Source organism: Micropterus salmoides, unplaced genomic scaffold (assembly GCF_014851395.1).
Source record: "Micropterus salmoides isolate LMB-PRFRI ecotype aquatic unplaced genomic scaffold, ASM1485139v1 Ms_hic_scaffold_1, whole genome shotgun sequence".
Lineage (NCBI taxonomy): Eukaryota > Metazoa > Chordata > Actinopteri > Centrarchiformes > Centrarchidae > Micropterus > Micropterus salmoides.
The window spans coordinates 15,046,336-15,070,301 of NW_024040040.1; the positions used below are offsets into that span (position 1 = coordinate 15,046,336).

At 43.1% G+C, this 23,966-nt stretch overlaps 1 protein-coding gene across 3 annotated transcripts; it reads right to left on the minus strand.

The window, feature by feature from the left end:
• Positions 1-10,955: 10,955 nt before the first annotated feature.
• LOC119903440 lies at positions 10,956-23,648 on the minus strand. Of its 3 annotated transcripts, none has more exons than XM_038719611.1 (9): positions 23,512-23,648; positions 18,275-18,568; positions 17,861-17,934; positions 17,089-17,263; positions 15,160-15,233; positions 14,707-14,881; positions 14,107-14,169; positions 13,849-13,923; positions 10,956-12,594 (listed from the first exon to the last, which is right to left on the minus strand). In XM_038719611.1, exons 1-9 carry the CDS (start codon positions 23,618-23,620, stop codon positions 12,575-12,577), a joined length of 1,059 nt encoding a protein of 352 aa, XP_038575539.1. In that variant the 5' UTR covers positions 23,621-23,648; the 3' UTR covers positions 10,956-12,574. The 3 variants fall into 3 exon arrangements, with proteins under 3 accessions (XP_038575539.1, XP_038575549.1, XP_038575528.1); XM_038719621.1 differs by having other exon boundaries at positions 10,956-12,780; XM_038719600.1 differs by having other exon boundaries at positions 10,956-12,823.
• Positions 23,649-23,966: the final 318 nt, after the last annotated feature.

A 23,966-nucleotide genomic window follows, 5' to 3' on the forward strand; every position in this document is an offset into this window, starting at 1 on the left:
TGTATTTAAGCCCTCAGTTCTGTTCTGTCTTTGTTGCATCCTCATCTAATGTTGAGTGTTCTGTTCCTGCGTTTCCGGATTACCCTGCTTTTGACTTGCTTTGCTCTGTTCTTTTTTTTCTCGTCACACAGGTTATATTTTGTTAATTGATATATATAATCTATTTACACGTTTTGTTTCTTACTTCACAGCAGTTTTCCACACTTGCCTAAAACGTTTGCACAGAACTGTACACACAACAATATTCATTCTAAACACTTCTTATAAGTGTAACAGTTAGGTTTATTACATTTTAAATTCATTGTTAAATAAATTTCAAAGGGTCCATCTGTAGTTTTTAGTGGCATCTAGCAAGAAAACGAAAATGGTTAGAGAGCTAGACTTATACAAAAAATTAGATTGTTGCCACTAGGGCTGACCCCCAATAGTCGAAGATTTGATTATCGTTTTTAAATAGCCGGCTACTTGAAATAGACCCTTGAGGAACCGCGACGTGCACGCCGTGCTACCACAACGGCATGTAAAACCGAAGGGCAGGCGAGTGACAGACAGAGAGAAAAGGGTCGCCCGCCGGGCTCCCCTGGTCCGCTGGACCCTCCGGGCTCCCCTGGTCCGCCCTCGGGCCGCTCGCCGGACCCTCCTGGATCCCTTGGTCCGCCCTCGGGCCGCCCGCCGGGCTCCCCTGGTCCGCCGGACCCTCCGGGCTCCCCTGGTCCGCCCTCTGGCTCCCCTGGTCCGCCCTCGGGCCGCCCACTGGACCCTCCTGGATCCCTTGGTCCGCCCTCGGGCCGCCCGCCGGGCTCCCCTGGTCCGCCGGACCCTCCGGGCTCCCCTGTTCCGCCCTCGGCCTGCCCGCCGGATTTCCCTGGCTCCCCCTGTCCGCCCTCGGGCTGCCCGTCGGACCAACCTGGCCCCCCTGAACCCCTTGGTCCCTCTGTTCCGCCCTCGGGACGTCCGCCCGAACCCCTTGGTCCCTCTGTTCCGCCCTCGGGACGCCCGCCCGAACCCCTTGGTCCCTCTGTTCCTCCCTCTGGCACCCCGTCTGAACCCCTTGGTCCCTCTGTTCCTCCCTCTGGCACCCCGTCTGAACTCTCTGCTCCTCCAGCTCCTCCCTCTGGCACCCTGTCTGAACTCCCTGGTCCCCCAGTGCTACCCTCTGGCACCCTGTCTGAACTCCCTGGTCCCCCAGCGCTACCCTCTGGCACCCTGTCTAGCCCTGAGTTTTCAGTTCAGCCCTGCCCGTTCCCCTAACCCTTCCCTGTCCTGAAGCCCTCCCTGAATTCCCAGTTTGGTTTTGGACCCTGGACCCCCATCAGCCGGACCCCAGTACATCTTCCTCCCCCCCGTGTTCGTCTGCCAAACCCCTTGTCCTACAGGAAGGCCGCCGGGAGGCGTCCATTGAGGAGGGAGCCCTGTTGTGGTGGCAGCCCGGCTGACGGTGAGTGTCCTGGTTTTTTCTACTTTTTATCAGTTCTTCTGCTTTTTTCCTTGATTTCCTGTTCTCTGCCCGCCTCTCTGTGTTTTCTCCCCCGTGTGCTCTCTCTCCCTCTGCTCCTGAACCCAGCCAACTACCTGCACCTGCAACCCATCATCCACCTCGTCAGCCTGCCACACCTGCCAGTAATCAACCTCATCCCAGCCTGTATTTCAACCCCGGTTCTCCACACCATCCTGGCTTGATCGTCGTTTCTCCTTACCCGGTGCCACCTCTACGTCCAGGCTCTCATGTTCCTAGTTTTTTCTCATCTTCCCTGCATTTTGTCGCTCCAGTCTCTAACCCTGTCTTTCTATCTGTTTTCCCTCCCAGGTTCACTCACCCTCGTCATCCGTTCAGTCGGCTGGGCTCATCCTCTGGTCCTCTCCTCTCGGGCTTCCTCCACGGCGCCCTCCCGGCTCCTCCCTGCTCCTCGCCTCACCACCAGTGCCTCGCCCGCTCCTCGGTCCTCCGTGCCCGCGTCCCCTGGCGTCCACCTCTCCTCCCTCACCTCTTCCCTAGCCCCCCCCGTGAACCCTCAATAAAACCTCCTTCCCTCTGAGTGTTGCGTTTGGGTCCTTTCTGTCCCGTCTCCTAACACGGGGGCTTGCATGCAAAAAACAACAACACAATTCCTTCACATAAGAAGCAGCACAGTGGCTGTTTCAAGAGAAGTGTGGTTAATTTTTATTAGGTTTCAACCATACATTTATTATAGATTATCAAATCACAAGGCTGGTTTCTCAGATGTGTCACAATATAAGAAGACAAGCCCAGGGACCTCATGTATAAAAGACTGCGGCAGCTTTCATTCTGAAAGATGGCATACTCACAGAATCTGAAAAGTGTAAGCACAGAAATATCCACATGCATAAAACCAGGCATAGGCCAGGTCCTGCGCACCTTTCTTTTATACACTCACCTAAAGGATTATTAGGAACACCATACTAAAACTGTGTTTGACCCCCTTTCGCCTTCCGAACTGCCTTAATTCTACGTGGCATTGATTCAACAAGGTGCTGAAAGCATTCTTTAGAAATGTTGGCCCATATTGATAGGATAGCATCTTGCAGTTGATGGAGATTTGTGGGATGCACATCCATGGCACGAAGCTCCCGTTCCACCACATCCCAAAGATGCTCTATTGGGTTGAGATCTGGTGACTGTGAGGGCCATTTTAGTACGGTGAACTCATTGCCAATTTGAAATGATTCGAGCTTTGTGACATGGTGCTGGAAGTAGCCATCAGAGGATGGGTACATGGTGGCCATAAAGGGATGGACATGGTTAGAAACAATGCTCAGGTAGGCCGTGGCATTTAAACGATGCCCAATTGGCACTAAGGGGCCTAAAGTGTGCCAAGAAAACATCCCCCACACCATTACACCACCACCACCAGCCTGCACAGTGGTAACAAGGCACGATGGATCCATGTTCTCATTCTGTTTACGCCAAATTCTGACTCTACCATCTGAATGTCTCAACAGAAATCAAGACTCATCAGACCAGGCAACATTTTTCCAGTCTTCAACTGTCCAATTTTGGTGAGCTCTTGCAAATTGTAGCCTCTTTTTCCTATTTGTAGTGGAGATGAGTGGTACCCGGTGGGGTCTTCTTCTGTTGTAGCCCATCCGCCTCAAGGTTGTGCGTGTTGTGGCTTCACAAATGCTTTGCTGCATACCTCGGTTGTAACGAGTGGTTATTTCAGTCAAAGTTGCTCTTCTATCAGCTTGAATCAGTCGGCCCATTCTCCTCTGACCTCTAGCATCAACAAGGCATTTTCGCCCACAGGACTGCCGCATACTGGATGTTTTTCCCTTTTCACACCATTCTTTGTAAACCCTAGAAATGGTTGTGCGTGAAAATCCCAGTAACTGAGCAGATTGTGAAATACTCAGACCGGCCCGTCTGGCACCAACAACCATGCCACGCTCAAAATTGCTTAAATCACCTTTCTTTCCCATTCTGACATTCAGTTTGGAGTTCAGGAGATTGTCTTGACCAGGACCACACCCCTAAATGCATTGAAGCATTTGCCATGTGATTGGTCGATTAGATAATTGCATTAATGAGAAACTGAACAGGTGTTCCTAATAATCCCTTTAGGTGAGTGTACATCCCAATCAACGTGAAACTGAGCGCACATGCAGGAGCCACATTCCCTGCCTTGGCTCCTCCCATAAATTACTATGCAAATGACCATAAATGCGCCAGCGTCACCTTCTAAGGTCCAAATAACAACGGCCAATGCTGCTGCAAAACATGTGAAAAAGAGAAACTATACTGAGTGTGAGATCAAGGTGCTGATCACTGGAGAGAAAAAATATTTCATTTGATGGTTTGAACTCTTTGATCAGCAACAAACGCAAAACGACGGAGTGGCGTTTGTCTTGACTCATACTGGCTGAAATAAAGAAAACACGGTCTGACGTAAAGTGGATGTCAAAAAAGACGGGAAAATAGTTTTCTGATACAGAAATCTATGTGGAAGTTAGAAAGTTGTTTGATGCAGCTTGTTCACAAACAAAAGAGAGTTTTATAGTATTATATTATTCCAAACAAAGACTGAAGGTAGAAAGGTAAACACAATATAGGCTGCTGTTGATCCCATCAGACACACACCTGTGGCACGGTTCCGCCAGGTTATCTGTCAAATGCTAGACTCTCAGCACACAGATCCAAGAGCACGACTCTAGGGAATCAAAATCGAAGTATCAGCCAGTCATCATCATGGGCCAGGAAATCTTAATGGGCACTATCCTTCCACTCGCGTTTTCCTCTGCAGTGCATAGCGCAGCCATGCAGCATTAGCACGAGTGTCACACAGTGTTTGTATGTTTACAGCTATCATACAGAGTAGGCTTCACACCTTGCCAAAATGATGGCTTCAGTCAGTGGTATCCCCCACCCTGGGAGATCATTTGAAGATTCAGTTTTGACAGATGAACACATTTTTAATGTCGGAAATTCGGTTTGGCTGCATCACGAGGACTGATGATGAGGATGGAGAGTAGCGATTATGGGAGAGCTGTCCCTGGCTTTATTTCAAGACATTTTTAATTTACACAGTCCATATGTGCAGGTGGTGAAGATGTGCCGGGTGAGTCGAGGTGAGAATGCAGATCTGTTTGTGTGCCACCGCGGCGGCGCTCTGTGCGCCTGACAACACAGTCTGTTCACTGCAGCGTAGATTGAAAACTAAAAGGTGATATATGCACGGAGGATATTATTAAAAACTACTACTAACATCTGAATTACTCCTAATTGTAAATAGGTTTTGAAGAGGCACTATCTGCAGAGCTGTGTGACAAAAAGCGTCAACTTTCAGGGTTTACACTTGAATAAAAATACATTTCACACAATAGGATGGAGAAAGATCTCACAGGCTGATTCTGTCAGAATTTATCTCACACACTGACAGTTCTCTATTATGTTTCACATCCTCCAGCAGCTTTATTTTTCTTTCGGTTTTGGTTTTAGTTCCTGGAACTTATTCCTTGTTCTGTGAATGTGTGTACAGAAATCAGTCACAGTAAATTTCACTGTTGGACAATGAGGATAGCGCTCAGCGTGTCGACAAAAAATTGTCATTTTTGTTCCGAGCAGATATAAATATATTAAATAGCCTATATGCAATATGTATAGGGATGGATGGAATTAGTGCGAAAATTCCCGTTCAATTAGTTTTAAGTGGGGTGATGAGTTGTGTGTTTATTAGATGTTAGTATCATAATCACAGACAATAATATACTGTGTGGGTGTTTTATCAGCTCCGGTATTTACATGTGAAAGGCATTCAGCATCCAAACACCCACCCACTGAGGATATCAATAAGAACACCACACAGCAACACCTCCGTCAGTAAAAGCAACTGCCTTAAAAAAGGGGCTTTTCATTCTATTTATGTAGTGGTATCAGAAAATACTTATAGTACTTTTATTAAAGCTGTGTTAACTGATTGTTAATTGAGCCTTATTATATGTGATATACCAATTAATTAATCTTTAGGAAGGAGATAAGCTTCTGCTGTATTATTTTTTTATTTATTTGGGTATAACATGGTTGAGGTGGCCTGCTTGAGTTATCCATATAATAAATTTAAAATACCATACTATCATTTCAGAGGAATTGACAAAAACTTCACTTTCATAATACAGCCTAAATGTCAGAGTCAAACTCTGTACTGTGCCTTACAGGAGCCTACACATGAACCTGGATAATGTTCTGCAGTCTGACCTGTGCATAAAGAAATAACGTTCTTTTTCACAGACATCTGAAAATCAACAACAGTGAAGGAGAAGAACCATGAATCAGTTTGGTAAACAGTACTATTCTTAACTGCAGTTGCCCACAGGGTGGCACCATTAGATAACATGTGCATGTAGTTCAACATGATTCTACTGTACATCCACCAGCCACTCTTAAACTATCAATGTGATGTTGCATGAAATATGTATTTTAGTAGCTGCATTTACTGGATGAGTATTTTGTCTACTTTCACTCTTCCACTGTTGAATATCTGAGATCAATTTGTGAAAATGAATTAAACTCAATAAAAAAAAAAAAATTGCGCACTGTTTATCTTAAGCTAGTAGAAATATACAGATCGCCAGATCCACATTTGTGGATATCTTGGCTATTGGTTTAGTTTAATCATCCTCGTTTCACACACTATTCAGGCACCACACCTAACTTTTGATTATTTTTTGAAACACCAGAATATGGGTGGCTGGTATTATGTGTTTTGTTTGACAGGTCATTTTAGTACAGTGAGGTAGGGGTTTGTTGATTTTGTTATTTTCAGTTTGTTGAAGTTAGTAAGGTGAGCAGTTAACTTGTAACTGTTAATTATTTCTTGCCTGCCTGATTACATCTTTGATATGTTCCATCCCTTAACAACTACTGGTTTTAACAGGGGATCACCTCATTATTGTAGGCCTGGGTGACTGACAAACTGGGAGGTGCTGGCACAGGGGACAGACTTATACACTGCATGTGGCTTGGCTTACATAGACTTCTACAGTACCAAACACCAAAACCAGTATGGGTGTTTCCAAACCAAAAACCATGGCTGTACAGAAGTGTCGAAGGTCGCTGCTCGAGTGCACGTGATGTTACTTTCAGGACGGGTGACATGCTGGCCAACAGAAAAAAGAGAACCCAAAAAAGATCATAAGAGACGGCAAGCACAAGTACGACTGGCGCATTGAGGCTCACATTTAAAAAAAACCCATGTGAGAGGCATTAAAACTGTAACAGACTACATGAGCAGCACCTCACAGATCAGCACACTCCTGAACCAGTTCATCGCAGAAGGGGAACAAGACACTGCGTCAGTGATGACACTATGAGAACGTCTCTGGGCGAGGCAGGCATGAATGAAACTACTCCAATCCTATTGGCGTTGCTAGAACGGTAGTGTGCCGGCGTGCTTATATACGCCTCCAGTTACGCCGTTACACCGGACACATTAGCTCTGCCCCCCAGCGGTTCCGTGCAGTAACCCATAGGCACCACTAAGAGGAGAGCGCACGGGTGCCGGGTGCAGAAGGAAGGTCCAGACTGTAAAACTGGATGAAAGTGTGAGGAGTGGCCCAGCCAGCTGCCTCACACAAATCCTGGAGCGAAGCCCCTGCGAGGAGGGCCCTAGAGGCCGCCATGCCTCCAGTAGAGTTCCCCCTTACTGCCATAGGGGAAGGTAACCCGCGCACCTGATAGCCCAGGGAAATAGTCTGAATGATCCAGTTGCTGATTGTGTGTTTGGAAGTTGGGAGCCCAGCCTTGGGGGACCCGAAACAAACCAGCAACTGGTCTGCTTTCCTCCACCGGGAAGACCTCAGCGCTCTGACAGGGCAGAGCAGATGAAGTCTCCTGTCCTCCACCGTCACATGAGGTTGGGGATGAAACGCCTGCAGCACCGTAGACCCTGCCAAACTGGACGGAACTTTAGGGACATAGCATGGACAGGGGTGCAGGATGGCTCTGACCCTCCTCGGGGCAAACACCAGGCATCGAGGAGAAACCGAAAGTGTCCGGAGATCCCCCACCCTCCTCAGAGAGGTGATAGCAAGGAGAAAGGCCATCTTAAGGGTCAGGTGCTTGGCCTCAGCTGACTCCAGAGGTTCGAAGGGGGCCTCAGCCAGCGCTTCGAGAACCACTGCCAGGTCCCAAGTGGGAACCCTGGAACGAGTCATGGGTCTCATCCTCCGGGCTCCACGGAGGAAGCGGACGACCAGTGGAAGCCTCCCCAGAGGCCCATCCCTCAGAGGGGCGTGGAACGCTGCAATGGCAGCCACATACACCTTGAGTGTGGACGTGGGAAAGGCCAGCAGAGAAGCGGTCCTGGAGGAACTCCAGTACCATAGTCATCGGGCAGGTAACTGGGTCCACCGCCCGTTCTCTACACCAGGTGGCAAACACATTCCACTTCAGGCCGTACATCCTTCTCGTGGACGGGGCTCTGGAGCTGAGCAGCTTCTCGACTGTTCCTGCCGTCAGGCCCGCCTCAAGGAACTGGGCCCCCTCAGGGGCCAGACCCACAGTCTCCACAGGGTGGGGCAAGGGTGAAAGACCTGGCCCTCCGTCTGAGTCAGATTGTCGGTCCTGACAAGGACGTGGCGACCGTGGAGAGCGGGCAGAAAACTCCTCAGAGCTCTGAAAACCACCAACATTTCCAGGCAATTTATGTGCCAAGAGAAATGATGCTCCTGCCAGGAGCCCCTCGCAAAGCGGCTGCCTATGACCGCGCCCCACCCCGTGAGTGAGGAGTCTGTCGAAATAATTATTTGGCGACATGACGCTCCCAACATGGGACCCTGGGACAGGAAACAAGGTTTCCTCCATACTGACAGGGAACGAAGGCACCTACTCGTAACCCGTATCAGATGGAGCGGATTTCCCCTCGGGGAGAATCCCTTGGATTTTAAACACTACTGCAGGGCCAGACGGGATTACGCTGGACGCTGCCTCCATGAGACCCAACACCCTCTGAAAGTGTTTCACAGTGATGGTGCGGCCTAGCTTCACTCTGGTCACTGTGGACAAAATGGACCGGACGCATGCAGGAGACAGGTGGGCCCGCATCGTCATTGAGACCCACACCACCCCTAGGAACGTAGTCCGTTGGTCGGGCGTCAGCACGCTCTTCTTCGCGTTGAGCCGCAGCCCCAAACGCTGAAGGTGGGCGAGGACGACATCTCGATGCCGAACCGCTAACTCTTGCGACTGAGCCAGAATGAGCCAGTCGTCGATGTAGTTCAGTATGCGGATGCCCTGGAACCTCATCGGGGCCAAAGCTGCATCCATGCACTAGGTGAACGAGCGAGGGGAGAGTGCTAGGCCAAACGGAAGAACCCGATACTGGTACGCCGCGCCCCGAAGGCGAACCTCAGGAACTTCCTGTGAGAGGGACGGACGGAGATGTGGAAATATGCGTCTCGCAGATCTATCATGACAAACCAATCCTCGGATTGGATGTGACTGACGATGGCGGGGATGGTGAGCAACTTGAACCTGAATCTCCTCAGAAATTGGTTCAGGGACCCCTGATCTAAAATCGGACGCAATCCTCCGTCCTTTTTGGGAACTATGAAGTACCGGCTGTAGAACCCGGACTCCCTGACTGGCGGGGAAATAAGTTCTATGGCCCCCTTTTCCAGCAGAGAGCAAACTTCCTGTCCCAACACCTGGCTCTGCTCTGAGTGCACCGCAGTCCAGACCACCCCGTTGAATCTGAATCCCCGCTAGATGCCTCAGGACCTCGAGACTGAAGAACTGAAGAAGGTCCTCAGAGCCACTTCGAGTCCCAGGGGTGTGCTGAGGGGGACCACGAGAAGCGACACTCTGGCTCTGGCGGTAGGAGCCTTTAAGGGACAATGCAAGTTGAGAGATAGCTGGCCAAAGCATCCTCTACCCGTGGCATCGTCCCATAGCCGAAACCCTTAACCCCCTCAACGTTGCTGTAAACCCAGAGTGGTCAGATGTGCTGAGAAGGGCTTGCCCCAGGATTTCCAAGAAGAAAGGCAGAGCCCGGAGCGGAGGCGGCGTGCTGCGACACAGGAAGCGCTCATCCAGCTTACTCGCAGCATGTGTGTCTGGCACAGCCTGCGGCCAATCGAGCTGGAGCTTGGCCACTGCCCGTGTCACCAACTCCAATAGCTCATCATAGCTAGGTGCTGACTGATGACGTTGGTCCGGCTCCCGGTAGTCTTCCTCCTCCATAATGCTGAGCACATCCAGTTCCTTAGAACCGGACAGCTGCAGCCTCTCTGGGCTCACACCTCGAGCGGGAGAAGCCGAGAAGCTGGCTCCCGAACGGGGAAGAGGGGAGGTCCCGATGCCTTCAGAGATGTGGCGCTGGGAGCCCCATGACCGAAGCCGCTGCCTCAGCAACCACAGGCCCCGAGCCATGGGGAGAGCGCATCCAGCCGTCTTCGGAGAAAAGAGCTGCATGGGATCTCAGCACCCTCAGGGACAGGGCCTCGCAATGGCAGCCCCCTCGAGAGCTGCCTGGGCATGTGGCATCCCCAGACAAGAAACACACAGGGCATGAGAAAACATGGGAAAACACGCTGCCTGAACTGCTCACCAGCCATCTCCTCTGCCAGACTTCCTTCCAGGTAAGAAAATTCCTCTCGTGGTTGCACTTTCCTCTTCGTAGTCTCAAACATGCCAGAGTGCCTGCTGAATAGAAAAAAGCTAATGTGCCGGTGTGCCGGCGTGCTTATATACGCCTCCAGTTACGCCGTCACACGCTACCGTTCTAGCAACGCCAATAGGATTGTAGTAGTTTCATTCATGATTTCAGCCCTGCCACGCCCAGAGGCGTTCCCATAGTGTCGTCACCGACGCAGTTCGAGTTCCCTCGAAGGGGAACTGTACAAAGGATTGTGGGAACTGTGCTCTAAACCTGGACACAGTTCACGCTAGCTGTCTACGCAAGAGGGCTAGCAGCTTCAGCATGAACCCAACCCCAGGTCACAGTTTGTTTGTGCAGTTTCTGTCTGATTTATTGGTCTGATACATCGCGCCACTGGGTTTAAATCATCATGTAAAATCTGCTAGTTTGTCCTTCAATCTAACATGAACTTAACATTACCACAAACATATTTATATTTTACTCCGGAAGGAAAGTGGGCAGTGAGTTTTAGCGTGTCAGAATACCACTTTTAGATTTTTCATTGAACGTAAAGTGACACATTGATCTGTATAAACAAGACGAGGCATTACATGCGTCTTTGAGAGAAAGGATTTCTACTTGGACACTAACTTGTAACACTGATACTACTGTGAAGTTTAAAAATGCCCCCATTTCAATTTATAAAATCAAAGTACAATTGAGCTCATTTATATTTTTGGGAAAAAGTTGCTTTATTTGAGCTATAACAGTGGAGTTAACACACTTTATGATTCATTTTCCCAGCAAATCTTTGTCTTATTTTACAGATTACACAAAGAACTACGAGAAAGAAATGCAATAATGACTGATTAACTGCTCCATGCAATATTTATTTGTATTATATATTTTAACATGACATGAGAGTACAATTAAAATCTGAATTAGCATATCAAACAAAGCATGAAATGGAGTAATATATAACAGTGGCACATAAGCAATATATTGTAATAAGTGCAAAAAATAAAATGTGATATTACATATATAAAAATATATTAACAAATACACATCTTGAGTATCTTCTTCAGTCTTTAAAACCCAGGCCACATTATCCAACACAAATCGATTGGTGCAGTGATGAGCAAAGTTACATTACAAAAGGGACATTACAACGAAGGCAAAAAACCAAGAAAGAGACATTCGTTTTCAAGATGGATTGGGATCAGATACACAGGTTCATCTCTGTTAGATCAACTAAAGCTTCAGGGTGAATTTCCTGTTATTTAAAGTTAGAGTGAGGAATCATCAGCAAAGAAATGAAAGAGATGAAATGTGTTTACCTATACACACAAGTATTCTGGTTATGATCAGGTTTTGGAAAAAACTGCATAAACCCTCATTCCAGTTTTTAAAAGAACTTTTTGGGCAGTTTTATCAGACAGCAGGGAGATGGAATAAAAGGTCCCCAGCTGGACCATTAGACCAATACATGCAAGCTGGATTACTTGCACAGAAATGGGAGAACTGAGGATCTGTAATTGATGAAAAGTGGCAATAGTACAGTATGATACTCCATAAACACTCCATCAGCTACAAATAAAATTTTGATTAAATAAAAGAATTTTAAATAATTTTAATTTTGTTTCATTTTAATGTTGTGGTCAGCCAGAAGCCAATTTAAACTCTCTCTCTCTCAACAGTATTTATATGTAAAATCAGAGATTAGGCACCCCCATATAGCCAAAACGGCATGATCCTCATTTCATAACGCATCCAATCTTTGACTATTCGGGGTCACCCCTAGGTTAAACAATTATACAATTCATCCTCTGTCTTTTCCTTTGTCATACTGGAGTAGAAGAATAAAGCAGCAGAAAATAGAAATGCAAATTTAAAGTACTTAGTTTCATATACCATATCCAAGTTTCTTACTTAGTAGATTTTCAGTAACAAACAAACAACAGGGGAAAAAAAACAATATAAAAGATAATAATAATCATCCCCTACATATTTTCGAGATATATTATTATGCCAGCAAAAGATAACCTGCCATGTTGGATGTTAGTTAGCTTATGCTAATGTCTCAATTTCACCGGCTGGTCCAGCAGCCACATTCCCTATAATATTGAGGTTACACCTGATACTCTGGCTGTTATAGTAGAGTAATATCAGAAATAGTTGAGCAGCTACAGCAGAACACACAGAACCACACTGCGATAGCTACTAACTTTACATAACAAATTAAAAGATAAATGTGGATAAAATTAGGGTATAAATATAATTTTAATTATAGAGAAATATTAATTGAATATTTTAAAATATCACAGTGACATTAGAAGTTAGGCCACATAGCAGAATGTATATGTGATATGACAGGAATGTAATAAAGAGCTTCTATTGAAATCTAATTCAACATTGTTTTTTTGGTACTTCTGTCTTACTTCCTTTCATCTTCTTTGCTTTCCCTTCACGCTTCTGTCCTGGTATTACTTACAATGTGCAACTCCTGTCAGACAAAATGAAAAAGGAAAGACAACAAAATGGTTAAGACGATAAGAAGAGCAGGTGAACCCAGAAACTAAACTCCAACACTAACAGGGTGTCACACTCTTCGTGTTTTGGGGGGATTTCTTTCTGGGCTGAGGAAGAGGAAGAGGCTGCTCATCATCAACTTGTCAACTCGTCTCGGTGCCTGAGGGGGAAGTGAAAAATTGTCTGTCCAATCAGATGCCATTCTGTAAGCAATGTATGCAAGGATAAGAGAACAGTATAAAAAGCTCTTAATAAGTCCTCATTAATCAATGTGACGGAAAGGCAAGAGCAGTCACCCCACCCAGATTCGAACCCAGGTCTACAGGGTACCAAACATGCAACTTGACCGCAACGCCAAAGAGCCAGGCTCATTAGTATGGCAGTCAACCGTAGTGACAATCAAACACTCTGCTTTGTGATTAAATCATAAAGTCAATAGTTTCTTCTAAACAACTTCAAAGTATTCAAAGAATATTGTGACTTATTATCACAGCAAAATAAATGCATATCATGTGCAAATATTTTTATTTTAATGGTTTGGAAACCTTACAAATATAATTTGTGTCCAAAATAAACAATACTGGGCCTAAAGCTGATGATACATGGAGCAACTTTTAGAGCAATCGTGCAGGGCAACATTGCCATCAATGATAATGAGTAAAGATTACTTACGTAATCCCCTTCCCCCACCATTCCGCCACCCGCCCCTATCTGTTCAAAACATAGCCGGACTTGCCACTAGCAAGATTGCCTAGTAACATTGCTCAAAAAGTTGCCCCGTGTATCATCAGCTTAACACTGAGCTTTGGGGTACCCTAGAGGCAACATTCAAGTATTGCATAGAGAGTGGGAGAAGTGATGGGCCCACCAGCTCTCTAAGAGCCTCAGTTTGATTTGTTAACAAACACTGGCAAACAGAACTTGAAAACATTACTGCCCATAAATTCAATTTTCTACAGCTTGAGGAGAAGCAACACCTACAGTGCCACAACTGCTTCCTCTGATGCTAAGCATTACCTTTTTAATTCTTCAGGACAGTGCCATAGTGAACTTAGTTAACTGTAAATCTAAATATTGGCATTTTAATCATCATTTGATCAAATTTCTTAGGTGTGCATTTTGGGTCTTAGGTTAAGGATAGGGATAATGCAAAAGTTGTGGTTAATGCGGTTAATATGAATTATGAAAAAGAGGTGTTAAAAGAAATGAACCAAAAAAAACCCTTTACCACTCAGTTGCGAGCGTTTCTTCCTTCTGGTCTGGCAGCAAACAATGACGATGATAATCAGCAGCAGAACAATAGCTGATGAGGATGGATAATTACAATAATTTTAAAATGACAACTAAACAACTGCATATTTCAAACAAGTGTAATTACTTAAATCCTAATTCCATGGTATGCAGTGAGAAGAGATATATAAAGTTAATTAGATGCAATAATAAATATAATATATAATAATATATCCGTGGAGGACAGCAAACATACCTCCTCCGATAGCAATGAAAACCCAGATTTCAATTCCACACAGTTCTTCATATAAAAAAGACTCTTAAAGGGGAAAGAGGAGAAGGAGAAAAACAGTGAATAAGTATTAATTTAATGTATTTCTTTTGATAGTCAAAACTGTGATTTTTGGAAAGTTGAGCTATCTAATGGAGAGTTGACAAATGTGCCTCTTTTCGAAACTTCTGAAGTCGCACTGCAACTTATCCAACTGAGGACCTGAGGACACTGAATGAGTGGGCTGAAAACAACACAAACTGCATGGGGGGTGCGTGGTGAGGTGGTGGTGGTGGGGGGGGGTCACCTTTTAGAGTAACATAGTCTGCTGGCTGGCATTGTCAGCATATTGGGTCCTACAAATGCAGTTTCAGTCCTAGCAGAAAATGCAGCCTCTGGTACTGCTGCTACATGCTACTCCATTCATGGCGTCTTCAACATCTTGAACATGTGTCTGTATGTGATGGGCTGGGAGTGAGAATGTGTTGGTTCTGTATGCAATAAGTCTAGTCTATTACTAACACATCCCACTGTTTATAACAGGCCACAGAGACCTGTGTCTGTAGTAGCCAGGATAATACTCACTGGGCCTATAGCAGGGTTTGTCAACAGGGTCACTGGTCTTATTGCTGACGCGGTTGGAAACTTCACATCTGAAGGAATCATTTTCCACAGTTTCAGCATTTAGTTTCAGAACCGGATCTTTCTCCTTTTCCAACACCTTGTCATTCTGAAACCATTTAAATTTGGTATCCTTGGCCTGTTGGGTTAAAATATCATTAATAAATGGTTTATAAGATGGTTATCATGAAAATATGTAGACAAAATAAATCACAGACCACAGACCGAACTTTAACGCCACAGCAATATCTATATGTGAGTGCCTTTAGTGAGCACCAACCTCAACTCATGCTTAGTTTTAGGAGGGCAAAGTAGATCACAGATAAAAACATCTTTTTGGAGGAATCATTCACAAAATACTCTTCTTATAACGTGGCCCTACGCTGCTCTGTAAATAAAACATAAATTTGTTCTCACCTGACCAACATTGCAGGCTAACATAACATTGGGTAGGGAACAGTTGAACGTCACGTTAGGCTTTGGGACAGGGTCTGAGTAGAGTAGATTTAATTAGAACAGACATTATTTCAAGTAGTGCTCATTATGCATTATAAAAACAAAAACAAATTTAGTTTTTCTGATGTGTATTGGTTATATTGTACAGCTCCTGGTGCATCACAACACACTTAAAGACAGTTTTGAACAGATTTTAAAAATGGAATAACTTTTGCATGTTCACAGCAATGTGAACATATTCAGATATTCAGGTAAGGTAACACGACAAAAACCTAACGTGGTTGCAGACCTTTGTTTCTGACCAGGTTAGGCATAAAAAGATATATCAAGATATACTTCAACAATCAAAGGAAATGTAATCAGAGATTGGTTTTACCTACCCAATATACATAAATATATGCTTTTCAACTCTTTTGCTTTTCCAATTCTATCATAAACCTGGGGGGTATAATACCCTGTGTTGTTTTTCTTCAAATTTATCAGTTTTAGGGATCCATTTTCATAAACATCCTCCTTCTTCACTGTACCAATCTCATTGTTCTGTCTTCAAGCAAACATCGTTTTATAGGACCCAAATGTCTGCATTTGGGTTACAGGCAGACACATGGACTAAGTACAACACACGACATACGATGAGGACACATCGAAGACTGAACAAAACTGAGCAGCTTATACAGGGGCAAACAGAGCAGAGAGGGAGTGAAGAGGCTAATCAGACCAAACAGGAAATAAAGCTAGACAGAGAAGAGACATAAAACCGAACACTATAAATTAACACAGGAAGTACAGCATGCAACAAGTGAGTGTAACACACTACAAGGCATGCATTATCAGCAGACAAAACCTAAATAGGAACACAGAACAAGAACACCAAGTGATAAACACAGGAGAAAACAGAAACCCAAAACCCTAATGAGTGTTTTAAAACTAACCACAAACTCAAGAAGGAAACCTAATGTCAAAGTTCTGAGTTTTGTTTGCCCACCATCCACTCCAACAACCCCCTAGACTTCTGTGTGCTAGAAGAACAAACCACAAGGAAATTACATTTTCTCCTAAACATATTGTTATTAAACCATGTACTTGTATGTAGTAGTACAAAAATGTAATTTTTAGGAGACAGGAGTGCCGTGATAGAGGTGATACCCCTGCCTCTCAGAGAGTGTGTGAGGTCACCTTGGCAGAGATGATATCGGAATGACAACCACTAGCACTATTTTTAATCTAGCAGGAAAACGAGAAGTGCTTTTTATTTATGATTCTAATGGAGCAATTAGCTTTTGCTCAGCAAAATTTGTCATGGATGACTCTGCTGATGGCTTAAGCAGAAACAAATAATCCTACATCCTCTTTCTGTGACACCCATTTATGGTTACTGTCTGTCTACTACACATTTGCCCATTTAGCAGTTGGCATGTGCCTTCTCTATTGCACAATCGCCACCCAAAAATCTTCATAGTATTTTCCACCATAACGGTTCACTTTCATCAAAAATCCTTTGCTGTGTGGGGTTGCACAACAGTTGCATAACACATGCTCCGTGACACTGATTGGCTGGAAGTATTACTGCCCTCACTAACGCATAGTCTTTGTGTCACTATATCATAATTAGAGTGTTCAAACAATCACATACTGTTTTAATCTACTTTTGACATAAATGTAGGGCTTTAGTCAATCAATGAACATATTGGTCAACTAAAATTCTATCTACTTTTCAACCAGTCAACTGGTAACTAATAAAAGTTACACAATATTGTCAAGCTAATAAATTCCTGCAGTTTGACCAATTTTTTAATCACACGTAGCTATCAAGTACATTTACATACAGCAGCAACACACACACACACTCCAGCCAGGATCACGGAGAACAGGCTTAATGATAATACTCACTGGGCTTATAGCAGGGTTTGTCAACAGGGTCACTGGTCTCATTGCTGACAAAGTTGTAAACTTCACATCTGAAGGAATCTTCTTCCAGAGCTTCAGCTGTCCCATTCAGAACCGGACCTTCCATCTTTTCCAACTCTTTATTATTCTGAAACCATTTAAATTTGGTATCCTTGGTCTGTTGGGTTAAAAATATCATTAATCGATGGATTATTAGAGGGCTGTGGTGAAAATATGCAAACATTGAGGTGTAACATAAAAAACCCGGGGTAAAACCTTGCAGGACAATTTAAATTTGAGAAACTGTGGACGAGACCACAAAGTTGGCTCCAAACACATTTTAAGGACACAAGCTATTTTCTTAGGGTTTGATCCTTTTGTTATCCAGACGAGAGTTAAGCTAAGTAACTGCAACATATGAGGCTACTGTGTTTTTTGCAGCTTGAGATTCATCAAAAAAAGTTAGATATGTGGAGGCCATGTGTGGTTGGAGAGCTCACACATGAAGAAAAACATGAGCACAAATGGTTGAGCATTTCGCAAACAAATGAATCACAAATACAAACCTTAACGATGAAGCAACATCTGTAGGTGAGCGCCTAAATGAACTCTTGCTTAGTTTTAGAGACGGGGAAAGTAGACCACAAACCCTCTCTGCCTACAGAGTCTACAAAAACATCTTTATGGAGAAATCCTTTACAAAAACTTCACTAACAGCGTGGCACTACGTTGCTGTAAATAAAACATATTTGTTATTTGTTACATTTGTTCTCACCTGATTAACTTTGCAGGTTAAAGTTACAGTGGGTGGGGAACACTTAAACTCCACTTTAGGCTTCTGGACAGGATCTAAGTAGAGTAGATTGATTAGATCAAACATTGTTTGAAATACTGCTCATTATGCATTATAAAAACACTGTAATTATCAAGTCACTTCAAACAAAACATGAAAACAAACACGGTGATCTGAAGTAATGTTGTTTTCTGATGTTTGTTGATTATACTGTACAGCTTCTGGTGAATCTACTATTCAGCAGATAAGGTTACAGGGTAATATTTCAAGGTTCAAGGAAGACCTTTGTTTCTGACCCAGGTAAGGCATAAAAAAGGAAGACAATAAGGTATATCAAGACATACTTGAATAAACAAATAAAAAGTGTAATCAGAAGTTGAAGTTGTTAGTACCTACCCAGTATACATAATTGTATGCTTTTCAAATTCTGTATTGCTTGTCCATTTTGATCATGAACCTCGGGGGTGTATCTCCCTGCTTTGTTTTTCGACAGACTTTTCAGCTTCAGAGATCCATTTTCAGAAACATCCTCTTTGGTCCCGGTGAGATATTTGTTGATCGGTTGTCGATAAAAGACTGTTACATCATTGTGCTTCCATTTCAATTTTTCTAAATTTCCCAGTGTGTGGTTCAGAATCAGAGTCAAGTCCCCGCCTGTCACTGCATACTGGTCACAGTTAGCCCGAGAATCTGTGGAACAGAAAGAAAGGTGAAGAAATTCAAAGGAATATCAGATGGCGCAAAATTTTGCAGTCATGTTATGTAGGCCCGCCAAAACATCACATGACAATTCATATGCAGAATACTGTGATATTTGTGTGCGTGCTAACTTCAGTGCTACTAATATTTTTTAGGTTTTCTAAAGTCTCATTAGTGATCTCTAGTTGCTGCAGTGACCATTACACCCTAAAAATACTCCTGCAGTGACTTGACACCGATACCTATGGTGTGCACAACTCAAGTACCCTCGCATTTATACTTGTGAGTTTGTGTCTGTGTCACTCTGCAATTACACCCCCAGTTATCGGTGAGGCCTCTATGTTCAACTATGTTGACTTCTGCCAGTGAGCCAGCTCACTCCCTGTTTAGCCTTCCACTAACTTGAATGGTGTTAAAACCTTTATAATGTGGCTCTTCTAGACTTTCCAAATGTTGACGACCGAATGGATCAAATTCTGATGGTAGAACGAGTTGTTTCACTGAGGTTGTGATGCTCAACAAAATGTATCCACTGTTTTACACCAGCATGTCTGGCCTCCACCTGCTGGCATGTAAAACTGTCTGCTCCCAGCGTTGTTCCAAAGACTTCTATTCCTGTCATCATCACGCATAGACCAGTAAACCGAAATGTGCACATCCCACACAGAAATATTAGTAATCTCTTAAGGATTAGGACAACTGCACCAACTACAGCACCTAGAACAAACACATTTAAAATGGCTCTCTTCAATGAGAGATCTCTGTCAAGTAAGACTTTTATCTTAAATGATTTTATCTTGTCTGCAAATCTAGATTTTATGTTTTTAACTGAATTCTGGTTGCAAATGAATGACTATACCGAGCTAGCTGAACTGTGTCTGCCGCAATATGATTGTTTTAGTCAACCGAGGGTCAGTGGTCGTGGTGGTGGGCTAGTGAGCGTGTATAGGAAATATTTAAAATGTCATCAAGTACGCTGTGATGAATTTAACTCCTTTGAAGTTCTCACTCTTAAAGTTGGAGGGCTGCAACCTATCATATTTGTTATAATTTATCACCCCCCAAAACCGCCTGGAGGAGTTTTATTAGAACTTCCTGAATTTTTATCTACTCTGGTTTTAAATTATGACAGAATTGTTCTTTGTGGCGATTTTAATATTCATGTTGATGACCTCACCAATGTTAATGCAACTGACTTTTTAAATATGGCCACTTCTTTTAACTTCAAAAAACATGTCAAAGGGCAAACCCATAACCGTGGTCATACACTGGACTTAGTTTTTACCCTGGGTGTCAGCATTTCCTCTGTGGAATTAGTGGACATGACCATATCTGACCACAGATGTATTGTTTTTAGCTGTGATTCGCCTGTTACTCATGCCGCCTCACCAAGCTCTGTGTGTTCTCGCATCTTTAATGAACTAAGTGTTTCAAAGTTTTGCAAATTCTTTCAGAGCCAAAGCCAACACCTGTCTGATTCCAACACCAACAATCTGGTCGATCACTTCAATCATATTTGCTTGTCGTCACTAAATATTACTGCTCCTCTAAAGGTTTGGCCTACGTCTAAAGCTAGTAAGCAACCCTGGATAAATGACAGCATTCGCAGCCTAAAAAGGGAATGCAGGAAAGCAGAGCGCAGATGGAAAAAATCCAGTCTCCAAGTCCATTACCTCAGTCTGAAGGATTTATTAATTAACTACAATAACATGGTTAAGGATGCGAGAACACACTATTTTTCTGAACTCATTACTACACATAAACACAATCCCAGGTTTCTGTTTAAGACTGTGGATCAGCTGGTAAACCCAACCCCTCCTTGTGCCTCAGCTGGAAGTAATGATGACTGTGATGTGAATTGTTTTTATCTTATTTTATCAATAAGGTGTGTCAATCAGAGCCTCTATTACCCCCGCGGCCTCTTACTCAGAGGTTCCTCACCAGCAACAAGAGAGTTTTAACCAGTTTTATCCCATTGACTTGTCTGAGCTTTTAAAAACAGTATCACAAATGAGAGTGTCCTCCAGCCCACTTGATGTAATACCTACAAAGATTTTACTGAAAGTAATAGATTCTGTTGGGCCCCATTTGATCTCTGTTTTCAACAGCTCCCTATCTACTGGTTGTGTCCCTGATTATTTTAAAACGGCTTGCGTGAACCCACTTTTAAAGAAACCTGGTTTAGATCCCTCCCTCCCACATAATTTTACACCAATTTCAAAACTGCCTTTTATTGCAAAGATTCTAGAAAGAATTGTGTCCAAACAGCTGCTCACTGTACTGGAAAATAACAAAATATTTGGAAAGTTTCAATCTGGTTTCAGGAAGTACCACAGCACTGAGACTGCCCTGCTTAATGTCACCAAATGACCTTTTAATGTCTGCTGATGAAGGCATGTGCTCAGTCCTGGTACTCCTGGACCTTAGCGCTGCTTTTGACACCATTGATCACAACATCATGTTAGACAGACTGAGTCACTGGGTGGGGATCTCTGGTACTGCCCTAGAATGGCTTTCATCCTACCTGTCAAATAGGAAGTTTTGCGTGTCTGTAAACAACTATGTCTCTTCGTTCTGTCCAGTTAAATATGGTGTGCCTCAGGGGTTGGTCTTAGGACCCATTTTGTTTTCCTTGTATCTGCTTCCCCTTGGACATATTATCCATAAACATGGCATTTCTTTTCATATTTATGCTGATGACACACAAATATACTTGCCCGTCAGATCCACAGACTCTGGAATGCTGAGTTCACTTAACAACTGCCTTTGTGAAGTTAAAAAATGGATGTCAAATAATTTCCTCCAACTGAACTCAGACAAAACAGAAATCCTGGTCATTGGGTCCCAGCAGATGGCAAATCAAATACTGCCATCTGCTGGTTCCCTAGTAAATCACATTAAGCCTGTGGCAAAGAACCTTGGGGTTTGGTTTCATAGTAATTTAAATTTCGAGCAGCACACCACAAAGCTTGTTCAATCATGTTTTTATCAACTTAGAAATATAGCAAAAATTCGATCTATGTTAACTTTTTAGGACACCAAGACCATTTTACACGCCTTCATCTCATCACGCCTGGATTATTGCAACAGCCTTTTCACCTGTTTAACCCAAAAATCTATTGATCGACTCCAGACTGTCCAGAACTCAGCTGCTAGGCTTTTAACCAGAACAAAGAAATATGACCACATTACCCCTATTTTAGCTTCACTACACTGACTCCCAGTATGTTTTAGAATTGACTTTAAAATTTTATTGATTAGTTTTAAAGCTCTTCATGGCCTCTCGCCTTGTTATATTTCTGAACTTTTAGTCCCATACACCACCAGCACGTACCTTGAGATCCTCGGGCAGAGGTCTGTTGTCTGTTCCAGAGTCTCGACTGAAAACTAAAGGGGACAGAGCGTTTGCTGTCAGGGCCCCGAGGCTCTGGAACAGCCTGCCTGAGGAAATCAGGTCAGCTGAGTCAGTGAACTCTTTTAAGTCCCTTCTTAAAACATACTTTTATAGGAGAGCCTTTCCCGATCTTATTTGACTTAATTTTATCCCTTTTATTTTATTCTATTTTACTAATTTTATAATTATCTTAAACGTGTATTTTAGTCTTTTCAATGTTTTCATGCTTTTATCTTGTATTGTTTTTGTATTATTGTCTCTTGGGTATTATTGTCTTTACACTTGTTAAAGCACTTTGTAACTTGTTTTTGAAAAGTGCTCTACAAATAAAGATTATTATTATTATTAATTTGAAAAGTTTTGAAAAACATTTATTACATAGTTCACCGAAGTTTTTGACATGTTTGACAAGTAAGAGATTAAAAGAAAAAGGATTTAAAATTTAAAGAACACACTTAGTTTTTTACACATGTATTTATAGATGTATCAGTACAGAAAGTCTGTATTTAGTTAAACCATCTATATTTCACTCAGTACATAACTGTCTCAAACGTAGCTATTATTTAATGCATTTAGGAACATTTATTTCTAGTATAGTCATGTATATTTGTTATTTGAAATCACGTTGTTGCTTTTCTGTACTGCATGGCTGCAGCTTCTGTAGGTCACCTAGACTGAAGCGCTGTCGCTTTGCTTCCTGTTTGTCCTCTGTCACCTCATTTCAGACTGATGTTACCACATCAGCAGCGTGTTTTTGCTGTAGTTATCTTCCCAGGTGATTTCTTCTAACTTTGATATATTTCTGGCAGAGCTTTCAATTCACATTCACCAGCAATCACAAACATTTCGACAAAGACGTTAACAGAATATTGAACAGATATTTATACTAACAGTATAGTACAGTCAATTTGACCAGATGCTGTTTCAAGTCATTCAATGGCAACCGCAGTGGGAAATTTAACCCTTAACCTGTCCATGTCAGTGATTTTAGCAGCAGTAGTGTTTTTGTTTTGTTGGTTCCCCTTTAGTTCCACAGTGATGAATCAATTCAACACTTTACTGATTCAGTTAACAGCCATTACTTTTTGATGTAATCATTTTAGTTTGAGAATTTCTGTCAATATAATATTCACGTTTAAAGCATCAGTCCATTGTTCTTGCATGTTTTAGCTTATTTACAGTATACGTATATACAACACTTAATAAGTTTAAAAACAGATTTCTGCGCCATACTGAAATAAAAGTAAATGTTACCTTGTTATAAAATAAACTACTACAGCATGCATTGAAAAATGATTGGTAACCAAACAACGGAACAAATATCTAGGGTTGAAAACATGTTAAAGAACCTCATTTAACTCTAAAAAGTAGAAGTAAATTATTTGAAAAGCAGGAAATGTATTCACTGGACCAGAGCTTTTTTTTTTCTTTAAAAGAGGCTTTGCTTTTACAATTAATAAGAATCAGCACTGTTACAGGAAGTAAGTCAAATTGAAAACATTAATGAATATGAGGACATAATTATTTAATTGCGCAGTACCTGTGGAGGTGATGAGGTAGCAGAGCAGGAGCAGAGTGGTGGTGGAGACAGCAGCCATCTTCATTACCATCATCACATTCAGCTGAAAACAAGAACCGCTGCTTTCCATTGTCAATTTCCTGTCAGAGCAGAGTGTGCATGTGTGTGGTTTCTAAAGGAAGTGATCCAACAGGCCCCATCTACTTTCAATGTCAAAGAAGAAAACATGCAAAGCTAATGTTATATTTAAAGCACACGTAGAGATGTGCACTCTATAAAAGTAAACAAAAGCCATGGTCCTGACAATATATGTGGTTGTTTACTTAACTATTGCGCAAAAGATCTAAGTCCTTACAGATACAACATGTACCCAAGCTTTGGTAGGATTCTGTGGTTGTACCTGTTCGTAAGTCCAGCTGTCCTACCACCCTAAATGAGTTTAGGCTGGTTGCTCTGACCTCTTTCTTTGAGAAACT